General features: G+C 36.6%; 1 protein-coding gene across 3 annotated transcripts; it reads left to right on the top strand.

Annotated features, from left to right (window-relative positions):
* Positions 1–7,265: 7,265 nt before the first annotated feature.
* Positions 7,266–15,497, top strand: LOC131073498 (pentatricopeptide repeat-containing protein At1g66345, mitochondrial). 3 transcript variants are annotated; one of them, XR_009112880.1, is made up of 4 exons: positions 7,266–7,897; positions 14,505–14,544; positions 14,817–14,948; positions 15,247–15,497. XR_009112880.1 is itself a non-coding variant. In XM_058009937.2 (2 exons), the coding sequence occupies exons 1-2, from the start codon at positions 7,426–7,428 to the stop codon at positions 9,214–9,216; spliced, it is 1,701 nt and encodes a 566-aa protein (XP_057865920.2). In that variant the 5' UTR covers positions 7,266–7,425; the 3' UTR covers positions 9,217–9,627. The 3 variants fall into 3 exon arrangements, 1 of the variants encoding a protein (XP_057865920.2); XR_009112881.1 differs by lacking the exon at positions 7,266–7,897 and adding an exon at positions 13,540–14,264; XM_058009937.2 differs by lacking the exons at positions 14,505–14,544; positions 14,817–14,948; positions 15,247–15,497 and adding an exon at positions 7,988–9,627.
* The last annotated feature ends 4,422 nt before the right edge of the window (positions 15,498–19,919 follow it).

Here is a 19,919-nt window from a genome sequence, read left to right as displayed (position 1 = left end):
TTTGAGGAGCTTGTGAAGAAAAAGACACAGTAGAACTCAAAGGAATGGCATCAGTAAAGGGGATTGAAGTAGTACCTATCATATCACATGATGTAGGAGGAATACCTTCATGTGTCTCTTGAGAATGAGAAGTACTTGGGATTTCAGGTGCTCCCTCATCATCAAATTCTCCTTCTTCTTGTTGATGTTCCTTTTCAGGATCATCTTCTTGTTGCCATTCATCTTTATTTTCTTCTTCATCTCCTTCATCAATCTCTTCTTGAGCTTGAGTCTCTTGAGTTGAAGACTCACCTTGACTCTTACCCTTTCCAATAGTGAATTTGAATTTCAGATCTTTAGGAGTCATAGGATCCTGTCTATTTTTGGTCCTTAACTCAGAAGTCTTTCCTTTAGGCTCTGCAACATCCTCATCAAATGATTCAGTTTGGAAAGGCTTCAGCTGGACACCATGCAGGTTCAACCAAACAGTGGTATTATCAAGAATCTTTTGAAACTTGTCCCTTATAGAATTATTCTCTTTTTTGGGATCATTGAATGAGAGGTAGATGTAATCCAACAACTAAATGTTTCTTTCATATGCAGGATCTAGGATGTCTCCATCCTCTTCAAGATATTCATGAACCTTAGCAAGATCAAAATTCTCAATTTGTTCTACTGTTAGATGACAATAATCCATTCTTCGCACATTCTCTTCAGTCCTGCAATCTACCCATACATCCTCAATTTGATGAATATGTGTGTAGTTCTTCTTAATCTTATTCTTCATGCCCTTATAGTCAAAGAAATTTTTGTCTTTGAAGAATCTCATAGTCACCTATCTCATCTCTTCCTCCATGGCATGAGACTTGTAGATGGAATTGATGGAGTATCTCCCTATAGTGATGGAGAACTTGAGACCTATCTTATGAGCTCTAGATTGACACTCATGGATAGATATCATTTGGTGAGGGCCATCTTTATAAGGATGATCTTATTTGACAGATACCTCGGGAGAATGAATGGTTCTCCATCAAAGCATCCAATCCCGATATATGTGAATGTGGGGAATTGTAGGAAAATGCAACCATATTCACTCACCACTTTCCATGCCTCATCTGATACTCTCTTGTTCTGAATATCCTTATCAAATAAGCACATATAATGAGCAAAGAAGGCATCGTTTACCCTCTTGAAATGGTGTAAACTCTCATTGAGAGTTAACTGAGTGAAGTACTTGTAAACAAGAATTTAACTCTTGTCACTTGTAGCAAATAGACCTAGAAATTGCCTCATTGAGGCAGTTGCATAGACAAGATAAGAAGTCATATAGAATTTCAAGGTGGTAGGAACCTCAGTTAATTGTTCACATAGAGCATCTGCAATTTGCTTGCCCCAGTAAATCTTCTTCTTATTCTGCCTGATTCAATATGAACATATTGATACATCCATTTGTAATAAGTATTAGAAGTCAGAAGGCCTTTTACTCTGCCAAGAAGAGTAATGAGATCATTGACCTCCTCAATGAAGTCACTACGAGGAAGAGTTTCAGGCCATCTTGAAATTGTAGGCTTAGGGTTGTTTAACCAATTCTCATTCAGATCCTTCTTGCATTTCTTCGAGTTTTTTTATCAAAATAAGCCACTTGTGATTGTATGTCAATATCAACATATTAATCTATAGGTGAACATTTAAAGATTGTATCAAATAAATCCTCATTAAGCTTGATGAGTGTCTTCTTTCCATCAGCATCCTTGACTGACCTAGTGGTAGGATCATACCTATTGGCTAGGGCCAACACGAATTCTGGATTTTATGTGAACATAGGAAAGACTGCCACCAAACAAATTTCATTGTTGACTGTGGGCTCCATTTTTAGGACACTGGTGGTGCTTTCACTCTCTTCAAGAACTCTGAGATCCACATGGCCAATCTCCATATCTCTGATATTATCAATGTTGGAGGACACAAATGAAGGAGGAAAAACTGGATGAATCTCTTGTTTCTTGAACTTCATTGTTCTTTTTGTAGGTGAGGGCTTTGTCATTTGCAATAAATGCACTACAACATGAAAAGATCATCATTTGAAGTGATTAGTCTTCATAGCAATTGTTGATGGTGTTTTGATGCACTATTAAACATGGAATAAAATACCAGAGGTACTCTATCCTCTCTTGATAAAAAGACTCTCAAATGCTAAAGATTCACATAAGGGTCACCTGAGATGACTTCAAGGTTCTTTTATGTTAGGTCTTAATGTGTCAGATAGCTTCAATGGTATTGATGTGATTTGTTGTAACTGCGAGGGGACTTATGTTGAACACCTAAATGCTCAGATGATGAGCTGGAACGTGGGATTTCACTTGATTTGATTAAATAAAAAGAAAAAAAGACGAGGGTTGAGGAAACTAATCTAACTCTAAGAATTTAGGAGCAATGGATGATCTTTGATGAAACTCTAACTAAATCTTGCTTTGACATGCTATGAACATCTTTGCAAGGCTAGTGCGATCTTCTAAGGATAGCTTTATGATGTTCAAATCATCACCACAAGCATAGACACCATCAAGTTGATGCATATCAATGAAGAATGATAATCGAAGTTAAGATTTAACTGAATGACTCCAGTTGACTACACAAGGCAAGTCTACAATCAACAAATTGCTAGTAGTATGGACATACGAATTTCACCATTGATCACACATAGTTCTTCCATTCATCTAAATAACTTGAAATCAAATTGAGAAGTATAGAGACCATGCAAATTGTTGAATTAAATTATAGAATTTACCATATCTTCAATGACGTTTACATGTCTTTTGCAACAATATCTTGACAACAATCTTTGCCTTCTCTTCCTACTCTACTCTAAAATGCTATCTATCTGACTCTTTATTGACTATTTTCTAACCATTAACCTTACAAATGAAGAAGTGAGGGTTTTTATAGTGCTCTCATTTACATTTCAGTGGCTCAGATCGATTTGAGATCAATGGCCAAGATTACAAGATAGAAACCCTATTGCAAAGCATTTAATGCTTGACCAATGATATGATTACATTTGAGGGGACACATGTCCTTCCATGAAAATTCAACCAATAAATGACAGTGGTATGTACTTTGATCTTTGTGCCCATGTGATAGTTATCTCCTTTTGATAGATGAGTCAAGTTCATTGAATCTAGATGCCTTATCTTGATTGGTTGTGATTGGTTAAATGATGACTAAGCGCCACCTCAGCTTGCTTGATCTTTGTAACTCATCACAAGTGTGCAATTGAATGCGGCATATCTCTTGATACTCAACTTTACTCTTGATGTGAATCAATCTTCTAACATTGATGAACTCTTCTTGTCTTTATCACTTGCATTCATTGTCATCCTTTACCTGCGAAATTTGTTCAAATTAGTTTCGATATAAGATTTGCTTGCAAATAAATAATCAATCACTAAGCTAAAAACCCTTAGTTGTAAATCTGACCCTTATTAAGCAATATCATTCCAATATAACTAAGTGAAGACAACAAAACTCTCATGAACAAAACTTTATCAGTCATAACATGAAGTTCGATCCCCCATAGAATGAGAAACTTGTCTCAGATCCGTCATATAACTTTGAGGTGAACTCATATATCAACATTTCTGCATTGTGACCGAATTTCACTTAAGTGTATATATGCTGGTTGATCTCTAATCGTATATAAACCTTTAGTGCGAACACACTGATTCCTTCAAAACCTGTTGATCAGCCGGGCTTATGAAATAGTTTTGATCCTGATATGTCACTGTCGATGATTAGTTTAATCCATTATCATCAACAATTGATAATGCCAGCTTTGATTATGGAATTGATTTTCAAAACAAAATCGTTATATGTTGCTGATGTTTACCAGTGACAATTTCACTTTCAAAAGTGAACAAAATTGCCTCAGTTTGTAGTCACAAACAAATGATGTCGCCACCTTTGACTGTGACCTCTGTCTCAAAGGAAATCCCTGAATGTGTTTACAACTTGGCGCCACCTTTACCATTAGCAATAGGCCTCGAGTTTTGCTCCTAGACGTCCAAAATATAATTGCCTTGAAATCATCTCACAAAGATAAGCATTTCCTATTAAATATATTGCGACCACCCACTTACAACATATCATCGACATTGAACCCATAAATTAAAGGGCATTGCATCGCATTAATACTTGAGATCTTCCTTGAGTTTTTAAAATTTGTCATCGAATGCACTCTTGAAATTGAATCGTGGAAAAGCCCAAGTCTCGAGATAACACCATCGATGATTCATCAACTCAAACGTGTACTTGCTTATTGTTGATTGAATAATAATAATTAAAAAAAATCGCTTTGGGTGATTTGCATCGTTAGGAGCAGTGATATGCAATGCTTTCGAAAAGTAGTGCTTAAAAGCAGTAATGATATTAATGAGCATTGTTTAAAAGCAGTAGTGGTATGAGGTGGCACTGCTTAAAAGCAGCACCAATAGTGCTACTGAAAGGCACTACTTATTTTCCATGCCTTGGCCAAAATTTCATGATTTTCATTTTTTTGTATTTTTAAAATTTTGACTTTAAATTAAGACACCCTATTCTACGACTATGCTTAAAAAAGTGGGGGTCCCCATTTGCGATGGGGCGATGTGTGATTTAGTCACAACAACAATCTCCATTTGAGAGGATTAAAATTATCGATCAATCACAAATTGATAAAAAAACATCAATTTCTATGTGTATTGATTTGCACTTCATATAAGTGTAAAATCCAAAAGTGGTGTATATCGGGCATATATCCCCGAAATACATCAAGGAACAACAAATATCATGTAGGTGATATACCCCTGATTTACACATATCAAAATATGCGTGTTGTGCATATCGGATTTAAAACTCCGATCAACATTCTGGAAGATCAAGCGACAGGTGTCAGGCGGGGTTACAAGCCCGAATGGCACCATTCAAAGGAAAGCCAAAACAATGGTGTCAGGCGAGCTTAGAACATCGACCAACACCGATCAAAGAAAGGACCAAACGAGGTGTCGAGCGGGGTTACAACCTCGACTGACACTGTTCAAAAAGAAAGCACACACAATAATATTGGTGATAGTCGTGTTTGTAATCCTGACCACCACCAATCACTTTAAAGAGTGTGGTGGGTCAGGGTTACCAACCTGACTACCACCAACACTTTGCAATGAAAGATAGAGTAAGGTTGGGTCGGGGATACGACCTCGATCACCACCACAACCATAGACTGTGGTGGGGATTCAGGGTAATATCCTCGCCCAATCCTATCGCCAATGATAATAATAAGCGATGAAGATGGCGGGGATGTGTGCATGCCACATACCATGAAACATGCTATGGTGTGTGACGGACATACAGTCTCACCATCCACCATGAAGCATAAAACTTGGAAAAATAAATGGATATGGATTCGGTATGAAATCCGACACATATCAGAGAAATCTTTGGTATGTGTTGGGTTGCAAACCCGATTCATACAAAAAATTAACTAGGGCACGACAATATGAAAATACAAATCGAAAGCTTATCAAACAAAGCTTTTGAAAGTAAAATCTAGAAAGGTAGGGCAAATAACATACCACGAATTCTACAAATCAGGCTTGAAAGAAATCGAGCTCTTAACAACTCCATGAAAATAATAATGTGGATTATTTGGGCACAAATCAATAAATAAATGGGATAAAGAAACCCAATTTAAAACGGACTCTTAAAATCAATAAATGCAAACTCGTGTTTCATTAAGATGTAAATCAAACCTATAGGTCCGATTTGCACTTATAAATGACCATAAAGGTGTATAGGTCCGATTAACATTAAAATTGATTACCAAGGTGTAGAGTCGGGGTTAAAACCCAATTTGACACCAAGTGATTAAAGATTGGTGCAAATCGGAGATAAAACCTAACTTTACAACAAAATAGGGAAATTAACTTCTAAGTTAAAATTTTAACTTAATGAGGGAATTTCAACATCAAATAACGTGTATTCGAGGACAAATGAGATGACCAAAATGCCTCATTTACTTGACTTGAAAGAAAAGGGGATGAATTATGAAAAAATCGTAGGGGCTATCCCGTTTTCATGCAAAACAAAAAATGAGGACAACACAATTTACATTAAATTTAGAATAATTCTAATTTATGATTAAATCCTAAAATTAAATTAGTTGAGATGAGCTCAATTAATGTAAATCAAAGAGTTGAGAGCTCGGCTCAATTGATGAGAGCTTCTTATGGTAGGCATGATGAGGTCACAAGGTCCAATCTTACCCTAGTCCACATGATATCAGATGGTGTGTCATGCCAACATTGTTGGTCATGTTAAAAACGTTTACTCGACACACTACAATTTAGGGGGCTACCTAATTCTTGTAGTCTAAAAAAATGTAAATAAAACAATTGAATAATAAAAGGCAAGTGTGATTGAAAATGCCGAGACAAAGTTGTTATCAATATTGATGTATAATTTTCAATATTGGTGCTAAGATTCTATGATAAAGATTTGACATCTAAAAATGTAGGACTAGATTAGTGGTTAGGGGCCTTTGACAAATGAATCTTGAGATATTTGGATGTTGGAGTGAGTTCACACTCTGATTGAGTTCTTAGATGTTTTTCTCTAATGTAATTTTATCTATTGTAGAAATTTAATTTTAATGTTGATAAAACTTGTTCAACACTATGTGTACCTATGTTTGAGAAAGTGTGGTGCTAAAAAGCACAAGAGCTTCTTATGTAAAGAGGTAATAGCAAAAGATTTCCTTGATGACAGTTAAGTCCCTAGCTTGATTTGACAAAATTGAGATATCACAAAACTAAGAATGATGAATGCCGATTATTGATTGCTTTGTTAAATATAAATTAAATTTGAATAACAAATTTATTCTATGTGTTATGGATGATCAAATATATGAATACAAAATTTTACTTATCTAAAATAATCTAAAATATTCCTTTAAATACACATCTTTTACACACAAACATATCTTTAAACACATATTAACAGGTAGCAACAATACCCTAAACTTGAAGATGAAAGTTTAGAACTTTAGAATTAAAGATGTACTCTTACCTCACAATTTTATCTACATAACAAGACTGCAAATGTAATCTGATTTAGGAAACAAAATTCGAAAACCTAAGCTAATAAATTCTGGAATAATAATTTACTTAATAAAGTAAATTCATAATTAAAATTAATAAATGCTTAAAGACCAAATTAAATATGAAAACTATACATATGTAATATCCCCACAAAATGATGCAAAATTTCCATCTAGAACATATCAAAGTTATGTACAGAGGTCCATATGCGGGATCGCCGTCCTCCTCGTCGTTTGTTCTCTCAGCAACTCCAACAGCGTTCTTCAGGTGCGGCTGAGCCAAATGATTTCTTAGCAGAACTTTGTAAGCAGAGGCAATGGAGTTCCCAGTATGGAGAAACCTCCTGACACCAATGCTCAGGAGCAAGAGGGTTATAGATTTGCCTCTCCCAAATGCTTACCTCTCTATCTTCATCACGAGGACTGTCTCGACATTGTCTCACACGCTGCATGATGAAAGAGAAGAGCAGGATAACAATAAATTCATATCTACAATCTGTGACATTGTAAGACAAGGCAGCGATTGGGACACTTTGAGCCATCGAGTGGATTCAACCAGATTGACCCACCAACATGTTGATAAGGTTTTGCTCTGTTTGCAGTTGGATTCGCCGAAATCCTTCAAGGATGCCAAATTGGCCCTCAAGTTTTTCCACTGGGCAGCCCACCGTCAACAAATTCAACACACACTTCAGTCCTACTCCATCACCATTCAACTCCTCATTGCAGCAAATATGTTCTTTCACGCCAGGCCTCTGCTCGATGCCCTCATACTCGAGCATCCCCAAGGTAACATTTTTGAAGCATTTATTAATCTCTATAATTCCGCAGGCTCCAGTCCTGTAGTATTTGATTTGTTAATACATGCATATGCAAAAGCGAGGATGTTTGAGGATGCTATGTCTACATGTCGTCTCATGAAAAATCATGGATTTGTTCCAACTCTCCGGGCCTGGAACACTCTTCTCCATGTAGTGGAAAAATCTGATCAGACTGCGATGGTTTGGGAAATATATGAAGAAATGCTGGGGGTCAGAATATACCCAAATAAAATAACTGTCAAAATCTTGATTGATGCCCTCTGCAAGCAGGGCACCCTGGAGGAAACAATTGATTTGATAGATAAAATTCAAAGGAAAAGAAGTCCAAGCACTGCTGTTGTTAATACGGCCCTTGTCAGACGTGTGATGGAACGAGGGAGGGTGGAGGAAGGAACCATGCTTCTGAAAAGAATGGCGAAGAAAAGCCTGATTCCAACAATCATTGCTTATGGTTTGATCATTTATGGTCACTGTAAAGTTGGCAACTTACAGCAGGCCTTGGATATTCACCAACAGATGGTTATGAAAGGGCTTAATGCTAGTGATTTTACTTATACTGCATTAATCAGTGGATTTTGCAGCAAGGGAAGGATTGAAGAAGCAAGAGACCTTATGCTTCATATGAAAGAACAAGGCCTGAAGCCTTATGACCTAACATACAATTCCCTTATTCAAGGCTGTTGTAAAGTAGGAGGCCGAGAGGAGGAGGCCATGAAATTAGAACAGGAAATGCTGGAAAAGGGCTTTTTGCCTAGTGTTTCTGTCTGTAATGCCCTCATTTGTAATCTCTGCAAAGCGGGTCATGCTGGTACAGCCAATCGCATGTTGACAATATTGCTGGACAAAGACTTCACTCCAAATGAAGTTACTTATAGCAATTTAATTGATGGGTATTGCAAGGAAGGGAAAGTGGAAGAGGTTTTGAAATTGTATTATGAGATGGAGTACAGAAACCTTATACCTAGTCCTCTGACCTTCGGTCTCATTTTCAGATGCCTCTGTACGAACCAAAAGTTTAAGGAAATGGAAATGCTTCTGAAAGTAATGTCACTGAGAGGTCTTATGGCCAATGGTTTTGTTTGCAGAACAGTGATTGAGGGATTGTATGAGACAGATAAGAACAATAAAGCTCTCCAGCAATATGATGAATTTAAAAATAAGGGATATGTTCCCGATTCTCATAGTTTTGCCCTTCTCATCAAGGGGCTTTCTAGCCATAGCAAATTGGAGAATGTAAATGAGCTTTTGAATGGAATGGAAGAATTTGTTTTGAAATCCAGTGTATGATGACATTCAAAATGCATGTACTCTATTTTAACAATCTTTTTGCTGATTATAAAGCTATGTTTCACACACCGGCCTGTGGTAAAAATTTGACACGGTTAAAAATATCAAATGCTCTCATCAGAGAATACAAGCTGTTTTTGTCATACAAGTTAATTTTCACTCTCAGATGGACCATTTTTTGGCCACTGCATGCCTTGTCTTGTGAATGCATTGCGTGGACTGGAATTTATGCAGCTTTTATCTGTCTGTTGGTGAAAGTGCTTAGATCGACTAGGGTTAATCAGCCCTCCTTAACATATTGGACTTAACTGTGTAAAGATACTGGTTGATTGGCTAGGATCTGGAGGCCCAATGTAGTATTTGGGGCTGATTATGTCTCTGTGTACTTAATGGACCTTGGATTGACATGTATTTTTTGTTGAATTTCATTGGAACTGTGAGTTAACAATTGTATGTTTGTTATTGAGAATAAATTTTCTAAGTAGACCTCTGTCATTCAGTTTAAAAGGACCAATGATGCTGGTCAAATGGTTTGTTTATTCTTCAGAGAGTTGTCTGCTTGCACAATGTTCCAAAACTATTAGAGGTGACAGGGACCTTAGTCATTTCTGGAGAAGTTTTACAGCAAAAATTCATGTGCAAATTTCAAAAGAGCTCTGCCTGTATCTTTAGACATCAGACTGGTTGGCAAATAGAGGGGATCATTGAAAATTTTGGGAACTTGATGGTGCCCAAGAAAAAAAGGGATCTAGCTTTGTCACAAGTTGAATATGCTTGCAATTTTAGTATAAACAAGCCCAAGTTTGGTTTCCTTTTCTGATTGTTAAAGGAAGCAAAATTATTTGTAACTTAGTGGTATTGTCAATAATTATGCATGTTAGTAACTTGCTGAAGGATTTGCAGAGCACGCCTGTGAAACTCAAGCACAGGTATAACAACCGTTCCAAAAGAAATATGACAAAATAAGAAATGAGCAGACTTTCAAAACAATCACAAAGTTACCTTAAAGAAATCTGGTGACGGTGCAGTTGCAGAAAAGCAGGTTCCTAGAATTTTCTATAAGGAGTTCAAACATGAAATAAGATCATATTGCATAAAAGTTCAAATTAAATAAATAAAAATATTGCCGACCTGCTAGAGTTGTTTCACATTTGTCTGATCTTCAATATTTTTGATATTTATGCTTACCATGATGTGCAAAATGAAAATGCAGCTGAAACTGCAGAAGAGGATTAAAGGAAGAAAATGCCAAAGCAAAGATGAGAAGAAATTCAATATTTTGTGGAAATGAAGCATAGGACTTCATGTTTAGGGTTTAATAAACTTTTATTTATTCAAGCAAAAAGAAATGCTATTGATGCTTTTTGAAGTAACACCCTTTTTAGGGATTCATGACAGAATTTGTCTTCCCTTTTGTTGGTGGATTTTTCTTGCTACCCTCATTCCTAAGAGAAATTACAAAACCCTAGGCCATGAGATTGAACAACTAGGTCCTACAGTTAAGCCCATCAACAGATTGAGGACAAGAAAACACAACATAACAAGGCTTTCATAGCCTTCTTCACTTCGAGCATTACTTGACTTAGGAGGGTGTTCTTATTTTAGATCCAACATGAACTTAGAAATCAGCCCCTTGTGGTGCAGTTACGGCAGGAGGGTCTTCAAAGAGAATAGTTCGGACCGTGTAGCAAGAGTTAACACAACAGAAGCAACACAATGTGATGGAGGCAATGTAGAATAGGCTTTATTATATCATGAAAATCAATTACAAACTGCCGGCAACATGCGGCCTACAAGATTCGGCACACTGGCCTGCTCCCATACATGCTCAAATACAATATCGGTCAACTCCAGATCTCTTAACCTTTAGATTTATCTTGTATGTTCTAATGATGATCTCTACATGCTCAATAACATTGATTTATATGATCAAGAATGATCCGTGTTGGCCTAGGATGAAACAAATGTCGATGAACAAGATGAAGTGTGTAAACAACCAAGTCGACCTCCGCCAAAGAGATCCCTCCGGAAAATCCATAGGATGAAGTGTGGACCTAAGGGAAGGTCGGCGACACGCCAAGGAACGTTGATAACAACAAATTGAGGCTCCGCATGCTACGGAAAGGATCCACAAGATTCGCCAATAGCAAATAGGTCCAAGCAGTTTCGGTGTTCAAAGCTAGAAAACTGTCTTAGATTTTGGAAGCGATAACTTGCTGGAAAAAAGATCCAAACGTCTCGTGAACTAAGGATAAGGTAGATGGATAGGTCCACGAACAAAATCCAGCTCCACAAGATCCTATGAGCAAATACAAAGAAACGTAGAAAGAAATGCTGAAACTGCAAACAGGAAGCAAACTGAAAATAAAATGTTTCTGGTTGATGCAAGATTGCCATGAGCCAGGGATGCTTCTACATTACCTTGCTACCCTAAAGGAAGAAAGAAAGGAAAAGGAAATTGCTTAATAGAATGCTCTTGAAACATTTCTGAGGCAAAGTATATAGTCCAGTGCACATCTAAGGGAATAGAGCCAAATCCACTAAACAAAATAACAAGCCCATATTTGTAAAATAACTCAAATTAGGGAATCCTCACAATGCTAATGCCCGACATTAACATGATTTCGTTGTTTCGTTACATTCATCTATTCTTGTTAATCCTGTAAATACTTCCCGAACCCATTGCGATTTGCATATAGAATTTAATTCCCTCCTTGAGGAAAACCCATAAGCGTAATCACGTAGTGATGGAAAGATATCAAGATAAACCAATATATATAGAAAGATATCAAGATAAACCAATATATCCTCGATACATTAGCTTACATGAATTCGATAAAATACATAAGGAGACAAAATTTGCAACATTAGAGCATTCTTTCATTACTAATTGATATTTACAATATGAAGGCAGTGTCTTCCTTCTTTGCAAGATTACTTAGAAACCTTAAATTAGCAGAGAACTACCTCTACCCGCCCAAAGATGCGAAAAATTTCAGAATCCTTGCTTACAGCCTTGGTATCCCTTTTATAACAAGAAGGGATGCAACAAGCTTCAGGTTGCTTACATGTGGCTCCTTTTCCTTTTGACTCGTTTTAGACCAAATACAGAGAAGAGGAAATTCATTACCCATTCAATATAAGACAAAATGGGTAATGCGTATAAGAAGATGCCGGAGTGGAGAATAAAATTTTACTAAAGTCATAATGCTTTGAGCTATGCCATCATCGTGCCAGTGAAGAACTTTCATGACAAAAGCTGGTGGAGACACTCATCATGCTGGAGGAAGAGTTCTGCAACCTTACAGAAGAAATATCCTCAGAATTGAGGGAAGCGCTTGCAAAGTGGAAGGAGAAGCTTATAGATGAATACTGCAAGCAGTGCAGGGGGTGCAACTTCCATACTTAAGATGAAATTCAGATGGCTAGCACTTGAGCTATTCACCCCCTGCCTTCACTGCTCTTGTTCCCCTTCCCTCTTCCTCCTAGTCATTTGATGATGAAGGGATAAAGATAGGTTGCCCATGAAAGGTGTTATCCATTTGAAACTCCCTTTCAATGTCCCTTCGACTACCTTATAAACTATTGATATCCCTTCGGCTACAAAGTGGCCCACTGAAATATTCTCTAACCCGTGTCACAGATTTTGCACCTCGCGACCTCATAGTTCTGTGCATATGGATATTCCATCTCTGAAAACTGCTCTCAAATAAACATAGAGAGCTATTTTTTGTTGTTGCATCTAACCAATGCGCTGATTGTCAATCTTTTAAAAAGACGACCTTGAAGGCTCTAAAAATAGCCTATCTCTATATTGTTGCACATGCAAACCATTATTTCTGCCTTATCCCCCTTTGGAAAACAAAAGCCACTTTCCAATTCCCCAACCGTCAATTCAATCATCCCTTCTAGAACTAATCCTGTACAAGCGATTTTGCCGTGATTTTTTCTGTCCCTTGATCACAAGCTGCGCTCCTTTGTTCCATGCACTTTAACTTCCCTCGTGCCAACCCTTTCAATCCTATCCATTGGTTCAGGCGACATATACAATCGCCTGCAAAAAATTTCTTGATATTTGATCCAAACACATGTTATTTCTTTTACGCCCCTTTCCTTTACTCAGGAGTCGACAGACTTGTCCTAGGCGCTTTGCCGTGTGCCGAGTAGACTCATCGGATTGTTCCTCATTTGCTGACGGAGCACCCACTTTCTCCTACTCGGGACTCGGTGAGGTGAAAAAGGCACCCTCAACAAGTTCCGAGTGCATTCTCAACCACTTTCCTCAGATACTTCGTTGAGCTGGAGGTAGACAAATTACCAAGTTCCGAGCCTTTTTAATCCTCCATGGGGCTACTCGGGACTCGGTAAGATAAGGAAAACCCTTTCACTGAGTGCCAAGCTCCTTTTAGGAGCATCAAATGACTGCCATATCAAATAACAACTCAATATGCCTGAAGAGGGGCCACTGAAACCTAGGGCCGACACCTAACAGTTTAGGATCACGTGCTTTGAGTTTAAGGTTCTTAGACATTATGCGAATCATGGTAAGACAATCATATCATACTTTACTAGGCTTTTTGGTTACCGGCTGAAAAGAGCAAACTAGGAACTTGGGGCCCATTTTTGGATGATGACAACCCCCTTAGGGACAACTCAAATTGAGGGTGACCGGAGCAGAAGGTCAATAATCAAAAAGAAAATATCCGCCAGAAGGACACTTAATTTTTTACTTGGGGTTTTGATTTTCTTCATTGAATCTCTTCGCTGAGGGTAGTAACACCTTTTAGATTAAAAAACTCTCGCAGAAAGTTATAGGAGTAAAAGGCTGGAGACAGCATTAGGGATTTATGTTCAAATTTATGATCATCCATGATGAATTTGCAATAAATACGTTCACTTTGGAGATTTGTTTCTTGCTTTTGTAGTTGATTTTACATTTGGTTTGCCTCATTTTTCCATCATAACCATAGTACAATGTCAGATTTTGTTTTCAGAAGCTCTGTTACAGGTGGATTGAAGAGTTGAATTCAATTATGGGAATAAAACCAGTGAGATTCATGCTGCCTTCTTGCATCATTTGGAAAGTATTTGAAATATTAATTGCAAAAGCAAATGTTGTAACCCCCTGTGCATTTGGTACTGAAAAGTATTTGAACTATTTATTGTTAATGCTTATGTTGTAGCCTCCCGTGCATTTGGTATTGTAGCATTATTTTTTTATTGTTATTCTAGGAATAATAAGCCTTCTTACCTAACGAATTGTATTGTCCTTTTTTGGATGATAGCAGGCTGTTGGCACTACCCGCCTATTTTGTGAAGCTTGCTGTGGTGAGTGGATGTTTGAGTGTAGGAGGAATAAGTACAAGTAACTATATGTATGTGTTTTGTATTGTTTTTCTGGTGAATAAAAGTGAAATTCCTATATTTTTTGGATCTTCCTTTAGGAGGTGAGACTGAGTTTTGTGTGGCCTTGGTGATCTCACTAGATATGTTCTTATCTACTTTGCTCTTTGTTTGGTGTAATTTGGAGTTGTGTTAGAGATTTTAATAGGGAATTATGATTAAATTAGGGTTCTAAGAGGTCTAGTTTTACTTTCCAGGCTAGATTTGAGGAAGATGGACACTGTCAGTTGTGGAATGCATATAGTTGTTGGACACTGTCAGTTGTTGAATGCATATAGTTGTATCCTCGATGTCAATCACAAATTATGATGTGATCTATATGGGTAAAGGTATGGTATCTCTAGACTTGGTAAATTTGATTTAATTTCATGTCATTTTGGATATATTAGAATATTCACTTAAAGAGCCAAGAAAAGACTATAATGCTTAAGGTAACGACATCTGATATTAAACGGGATAAATTTTACAATTTTTAATGTATTAAAGGAGGTTTTGGCAGCAAAGTGAAAAGAGGAAGTTACTAGATAAAAGGAGTTTTCTTGCTGAAAGCAGGGCATCTTTGCATTTTTAAAATTAAAAACTATTCTGTTCTTCTTGGGGCAGCTGTGTAACAACAAAATTTTGCAGGTTCGAGGATCAAAACCTTCAAATCTCAAAGTCAGACAGTAGAACTCTTTGATTTCACAGGGCAAATTCATAGAGTTTGTACTTGTACATTTAGAGGGATTTAGTTGGAGTTTTAGATGGTTTGGTGAGGATGTGGCTAAGGAAATTTTGTGTGCAGCCTGTTCTTTTGTAATAAATCTTCATCCTTATGTAGATGCAAAAGTTTGGTGCATTCCTTTCAGTTTATGGTACCATTTAATCTGTGTGATTTTCCGTGCATTGTATCTAATTGAAATAATAAAAATAAAAAATATATATTTCTGTTCAGAAATTTTGTGCTTTGGAAGTTCTGCTTATTGTTTTGCATGTTAGTGTGTATTTTGGCTTGGGGTCTTTGACACAGATGAACTTTACCTCAATTTATGCAACATTCAGTCCATCTTATATTTTTGGGTTTGGCTTTCAGTCCTTTAGTTTAATATGCGGTTACCTTTTCTGCTAATGATTTCTGAACTTATGCAATCTGAGGTCATCAGTTTATATCTAGGACTTTGGCTTTTGGACATAGCCCTTTAATCACCAACAAAATATAAGGCTTTAAACTAGCAACCTCTAGTTTCTAGTCCCTTGGACTTAGGAGCTTGGTTACATTCTAAACATATATTTGTCCTGGAATCATTTCTAGACAACCAATGTTTTTGCAGTCCCTCTACCACATTTCTATGATTGAGATATAGATTTGCTCTCTGACCACAATTTTTAAAGTTTATTTCATCCTTTTATAGGTTTGTTTCCTAATTGCAACTCTGCATGACTTGTGATCAAGTTGCCAGTTTAGGTTTGGGTTCAGTGGTTTGTTGATTTATTTTCTTGGGTTTGGTGCTACTGTATGTATATTTATCATTAATTGTCGACTTACAGTTACACTAATAATCAGTATGATGATTTATCTTCAACATTTGACAATTGGCATTGAATTATCAATTATCCCTTGTGTTCTTTATTTAATTTTGTACATGTGTAAAAGCACAATCTGCACATGTACAAAAGAAAATATAGAGCACAATGGATAACTGATTGTGGACGGTCTTCTAGTTTCCACCGTCCACTGATAAAATTTTCAAATGTTGAAGATAATCATCATATTGATTATTAGTGCAACTGCACATGGAAAATCAATACAAATCATTATATTGCTCTTCACTGAGAACATTAGTGTCATTAACTGGTTCATTAGAACCACAAGCAACATTAGTGCTAATGAACCACAAGCAACATTAGTGCTGCTCCCACTAGCTGGACTATGTAAGCCTATGTAGCAGTCTTGCGCCCCTCATCTTCAAGACCAAGGAAAGCTGTGCAAAAGAAGCATCCAAGTTGGGATGCTTTGGCACTACATCCTGATGCCTCATCGTCTCCTCCTTGTATGTAACCACAATCTGCACGTGTAAAACTGAATACAGAACACAATGGATAATTCACAATTCAATGCCAATTGAAAAACGTTGAAGATAAATCATCATACTGATTATTAGTGCAACTGTAAGTCGAAAATTAATGCAAACATCATATTGCTCTCCACCAAGAGCATCGGTGTCATTAAGAGCATCCAAGTTGGGATGCTTTGGAGCTACACCTCATTGCCTCATCGTTTCCTCCTTGAACTTGACTTGCTTTTATGGGAGGAGGCATAGGTTAAAATGCATCTACACCAACTTGTTTGCCTTTTTTCCTACCAATTGGTTGCACTTAACAGAGTGGATAAAGGAGTATGCACTCCAATTTCACTTAGTTGAAGAGGAATAGGTAACCTATTGAAATTCAAGACGAACTCAATATGACATTTAAAATTATAATTGCCAAAGAAAGGAAGAGATTTAAAAAAATTAAAATACATACCTATGATAGAACTTTGATGGCAAGAGGCTATAGGTAAATAAATCCTTGGCCATAAAGGTAGTACCACATATGAGCATCCTTGTACTCAAAAAATTAAAATGCATGCCCGTGTTAGAACTTTGATGGCAAGAGGCTACAGGTAAATAGCTCCTTGATTGCAGAGGCACCACCACATATGAGCATCCCTGTACTAGTTTCTAACATTGCTAAGGTTGTGACCAATTGAAGCTATAAAATTCCAAACTTGTCAGCAACTGTGTTCTCTACATCTAGATTAGGGACGAGTCTAGTAAATGCCCCCTTGTATACTTCACTGACTTCAATGACTATATATGGTGGCACCCTCCTAGGTAAAGCAAACACTAGGAAATGCATAGGGTCGGTCATCTTGTTCCACCATTCATTTTTTATTTTTGCACCTACTTGAAAAATGTTTGAGGAGTCTTGCTTTGTAGCTATTATAACGTCTTTTTTTTTTTTGTCATGTAGTCAATTTGTCAGGCATCTTGCCCAAACATGGCTGCTTTGTATTATTGAACTTGATCATACTCATTCTAGTTTGAGTGAAACTCTACACATACTCTGACCAAGCACAATAATCATCGTCTAGGATTAATGCTTTGAACTTTTGGGCTCACTGTATTAGACTGCCTCCATACACTCCAAGGTTGCTGATTACTATGGTGTTAAATGCCTCTCACACCTTAACAAGTTGTCTAAAGATGATTGTATGTGAGGCAACTTGAGTCTCACCAACCTAATATAGTGTTAAAAAATTAAAAATCCATTTTATTTAAAAATAAAAAATAAAAAATAAAGTAGATGATGTGAAATAATTTTTTTTGCTTAAAAGTTCAAAATTGAAATTAAAAAAAGTTAAAACATTGAAATTTTATGAAGTTACATTCGACATATCCATCTTTGAGAAGAATTTGTAGATGTCTTGTGATATGATGATTAGTCACAAACATCTAAAATTCAATCCCTTGGCTTTGCAATTTTAGTATTGTTTATGACTTGAAAAACATTTTGAGGCCACACTATCCATCAACCATCCCTCACAATGAATTGTTCCAAAAACAACATTGCTTCTTTAGGGCACAGTGCAATGACATTAACTAGGAGTTTGTTTTTGCAGTCTTTCCATTCGTAAAAAAATGGGCATCTCTATTTCATCTCATGAATCCTTGATGGGCTGAAATGAAGTATCTACAAAGTTTGTTTTCATGGCCAATAAGGTGTTGTGTACCTTTTCATAGTCAAGACTTCTATATCTTATTTGTGCCTAATTTATTTCTCACTAGTATTGTGATCGTACAAGTGTGAAATGAAGCTCATTGGCATAAATACAAACTTACAATGTGCTCATTACCATTGTCTCGTGTCATTTGTATATGCTTTTTGATTCTTTTGTAGGAAAGAGATGGACCTTTGTCTTCTTCTAAAGACAATATTGTAAGAAATGAAAATGTGGCAGCCACTCCTAGAGCAATCAAAGATGGTTTTGTAGGTGGTCTGTAGGATCCTCTCTTGGCCAAAGGATGAATTCGATCTTTATTTCTTGGATGCATTATTTGCTTCCTCTTGCTCTTTGATATAAGTGATAATTGGTGTTTTTAGAGAACGCATTTTTTGGTTGGCCCACTGCAATTTCTAATTCTTTGACTAGCATTTGCACATAAATAGACTTTCACTCAACAATGGGAGCTTTTATACTCATTTTGTCTCTCATTACAACATCAAAGATAACCTTGAGTTCCAACAAGTTGCTTAGTCAATTTTGTTTCAGCAAAGTGGTAAAATCTGGCCAAGTTTGAAAGCCCTAGTCGATTCTTGCCCATAGAGTTGGAATTACCAACCATTCTAGACTGTACCTATATTTAGATGTTCTAAAATAAATAAATATTAGGGGCAAAAAACAATAAAGAAACGCTAGCCTACCATTAGTTATTAAAAATAAATTAACATAGAGATTAATAAAATGATAAACTACTTTAATTAAAAAAACTCTTGCGGAGCTTGGAAAGAAATTGAGAAAGAGCTTACACACGAGGAAAAAAAACTTACCTTCAATGAGGATTTTTGTTGATGCAAGCTCCTTCATCTCCTTGCCACTTATCTAACACTCCTTGATGCATAGGAATAGAAAGGCCATGGGTTTTGGATACAAAGAAAACTTGTAGTGCAAGCAATGAGTAGAAATGGAACTTTGGGTGAGTGAAGGATGAGAACTAAGAATGATTTTTTTTTCTTTTGTTTTGTGTTGTTAGTGATTTAGAAGTCATTGTTTACGGTTAATTAGGTTTTGTTTCATTTTCCTAGTAAATAATTTGATTTTGTTGTTTTGTTGGGTTCTTCTTAGGTTTGCTTGAGTTCATTTACAATTCTATCCTTCGGCTTGTGGGTTTGACCCAAGTATGTCTAAATGTAGCCAGGTAGAAACCAACCTAGATCCAAATTGGGATTTGTACCCAATCCAAGCATGTCTTGGTTTAGCTAGGGTTCTAGAAGAACCTAATAACATAGAATTTCATCATATGCTTTTTAAAAATTATTTATTTGAATGGTGTCTTGTTGCCATCTGCATCTCTTCTTAAATTGAAATCAAGTTATCTAAGACATATTTTTCTTGGATGAACTTATAATTTGGTGTTTAGCTCTAATTTCCAAGGCTTTTATGAGCATATATATAAGAGACATTTTAAATTTTTTTTAAAAAAGGAACCTCATCATATTAGATAGAAATCAAATTGTACATATTTAGCTATTATTAGTTCAAGACTAGGCAATATAGA

This window comes from Cryptomeria japonica, chromosome 1 (assembly GCF_030272615.1).
Source record: "Cryptomeria japonica chromosome 1, Sugi_1.0, whole genome shotgun sequence".
Taxonomy (NCBI): domain Eukaryota; kingdom Viridiplantae; phylum Streptophyta; class Pinopsida; order Cupressales; family Cupressaceae; genus Cryptomeria; species Cryptomeria japonica.
This window is presented reverse-complemented; position numbering and strand designations above follow the sequence as displayed.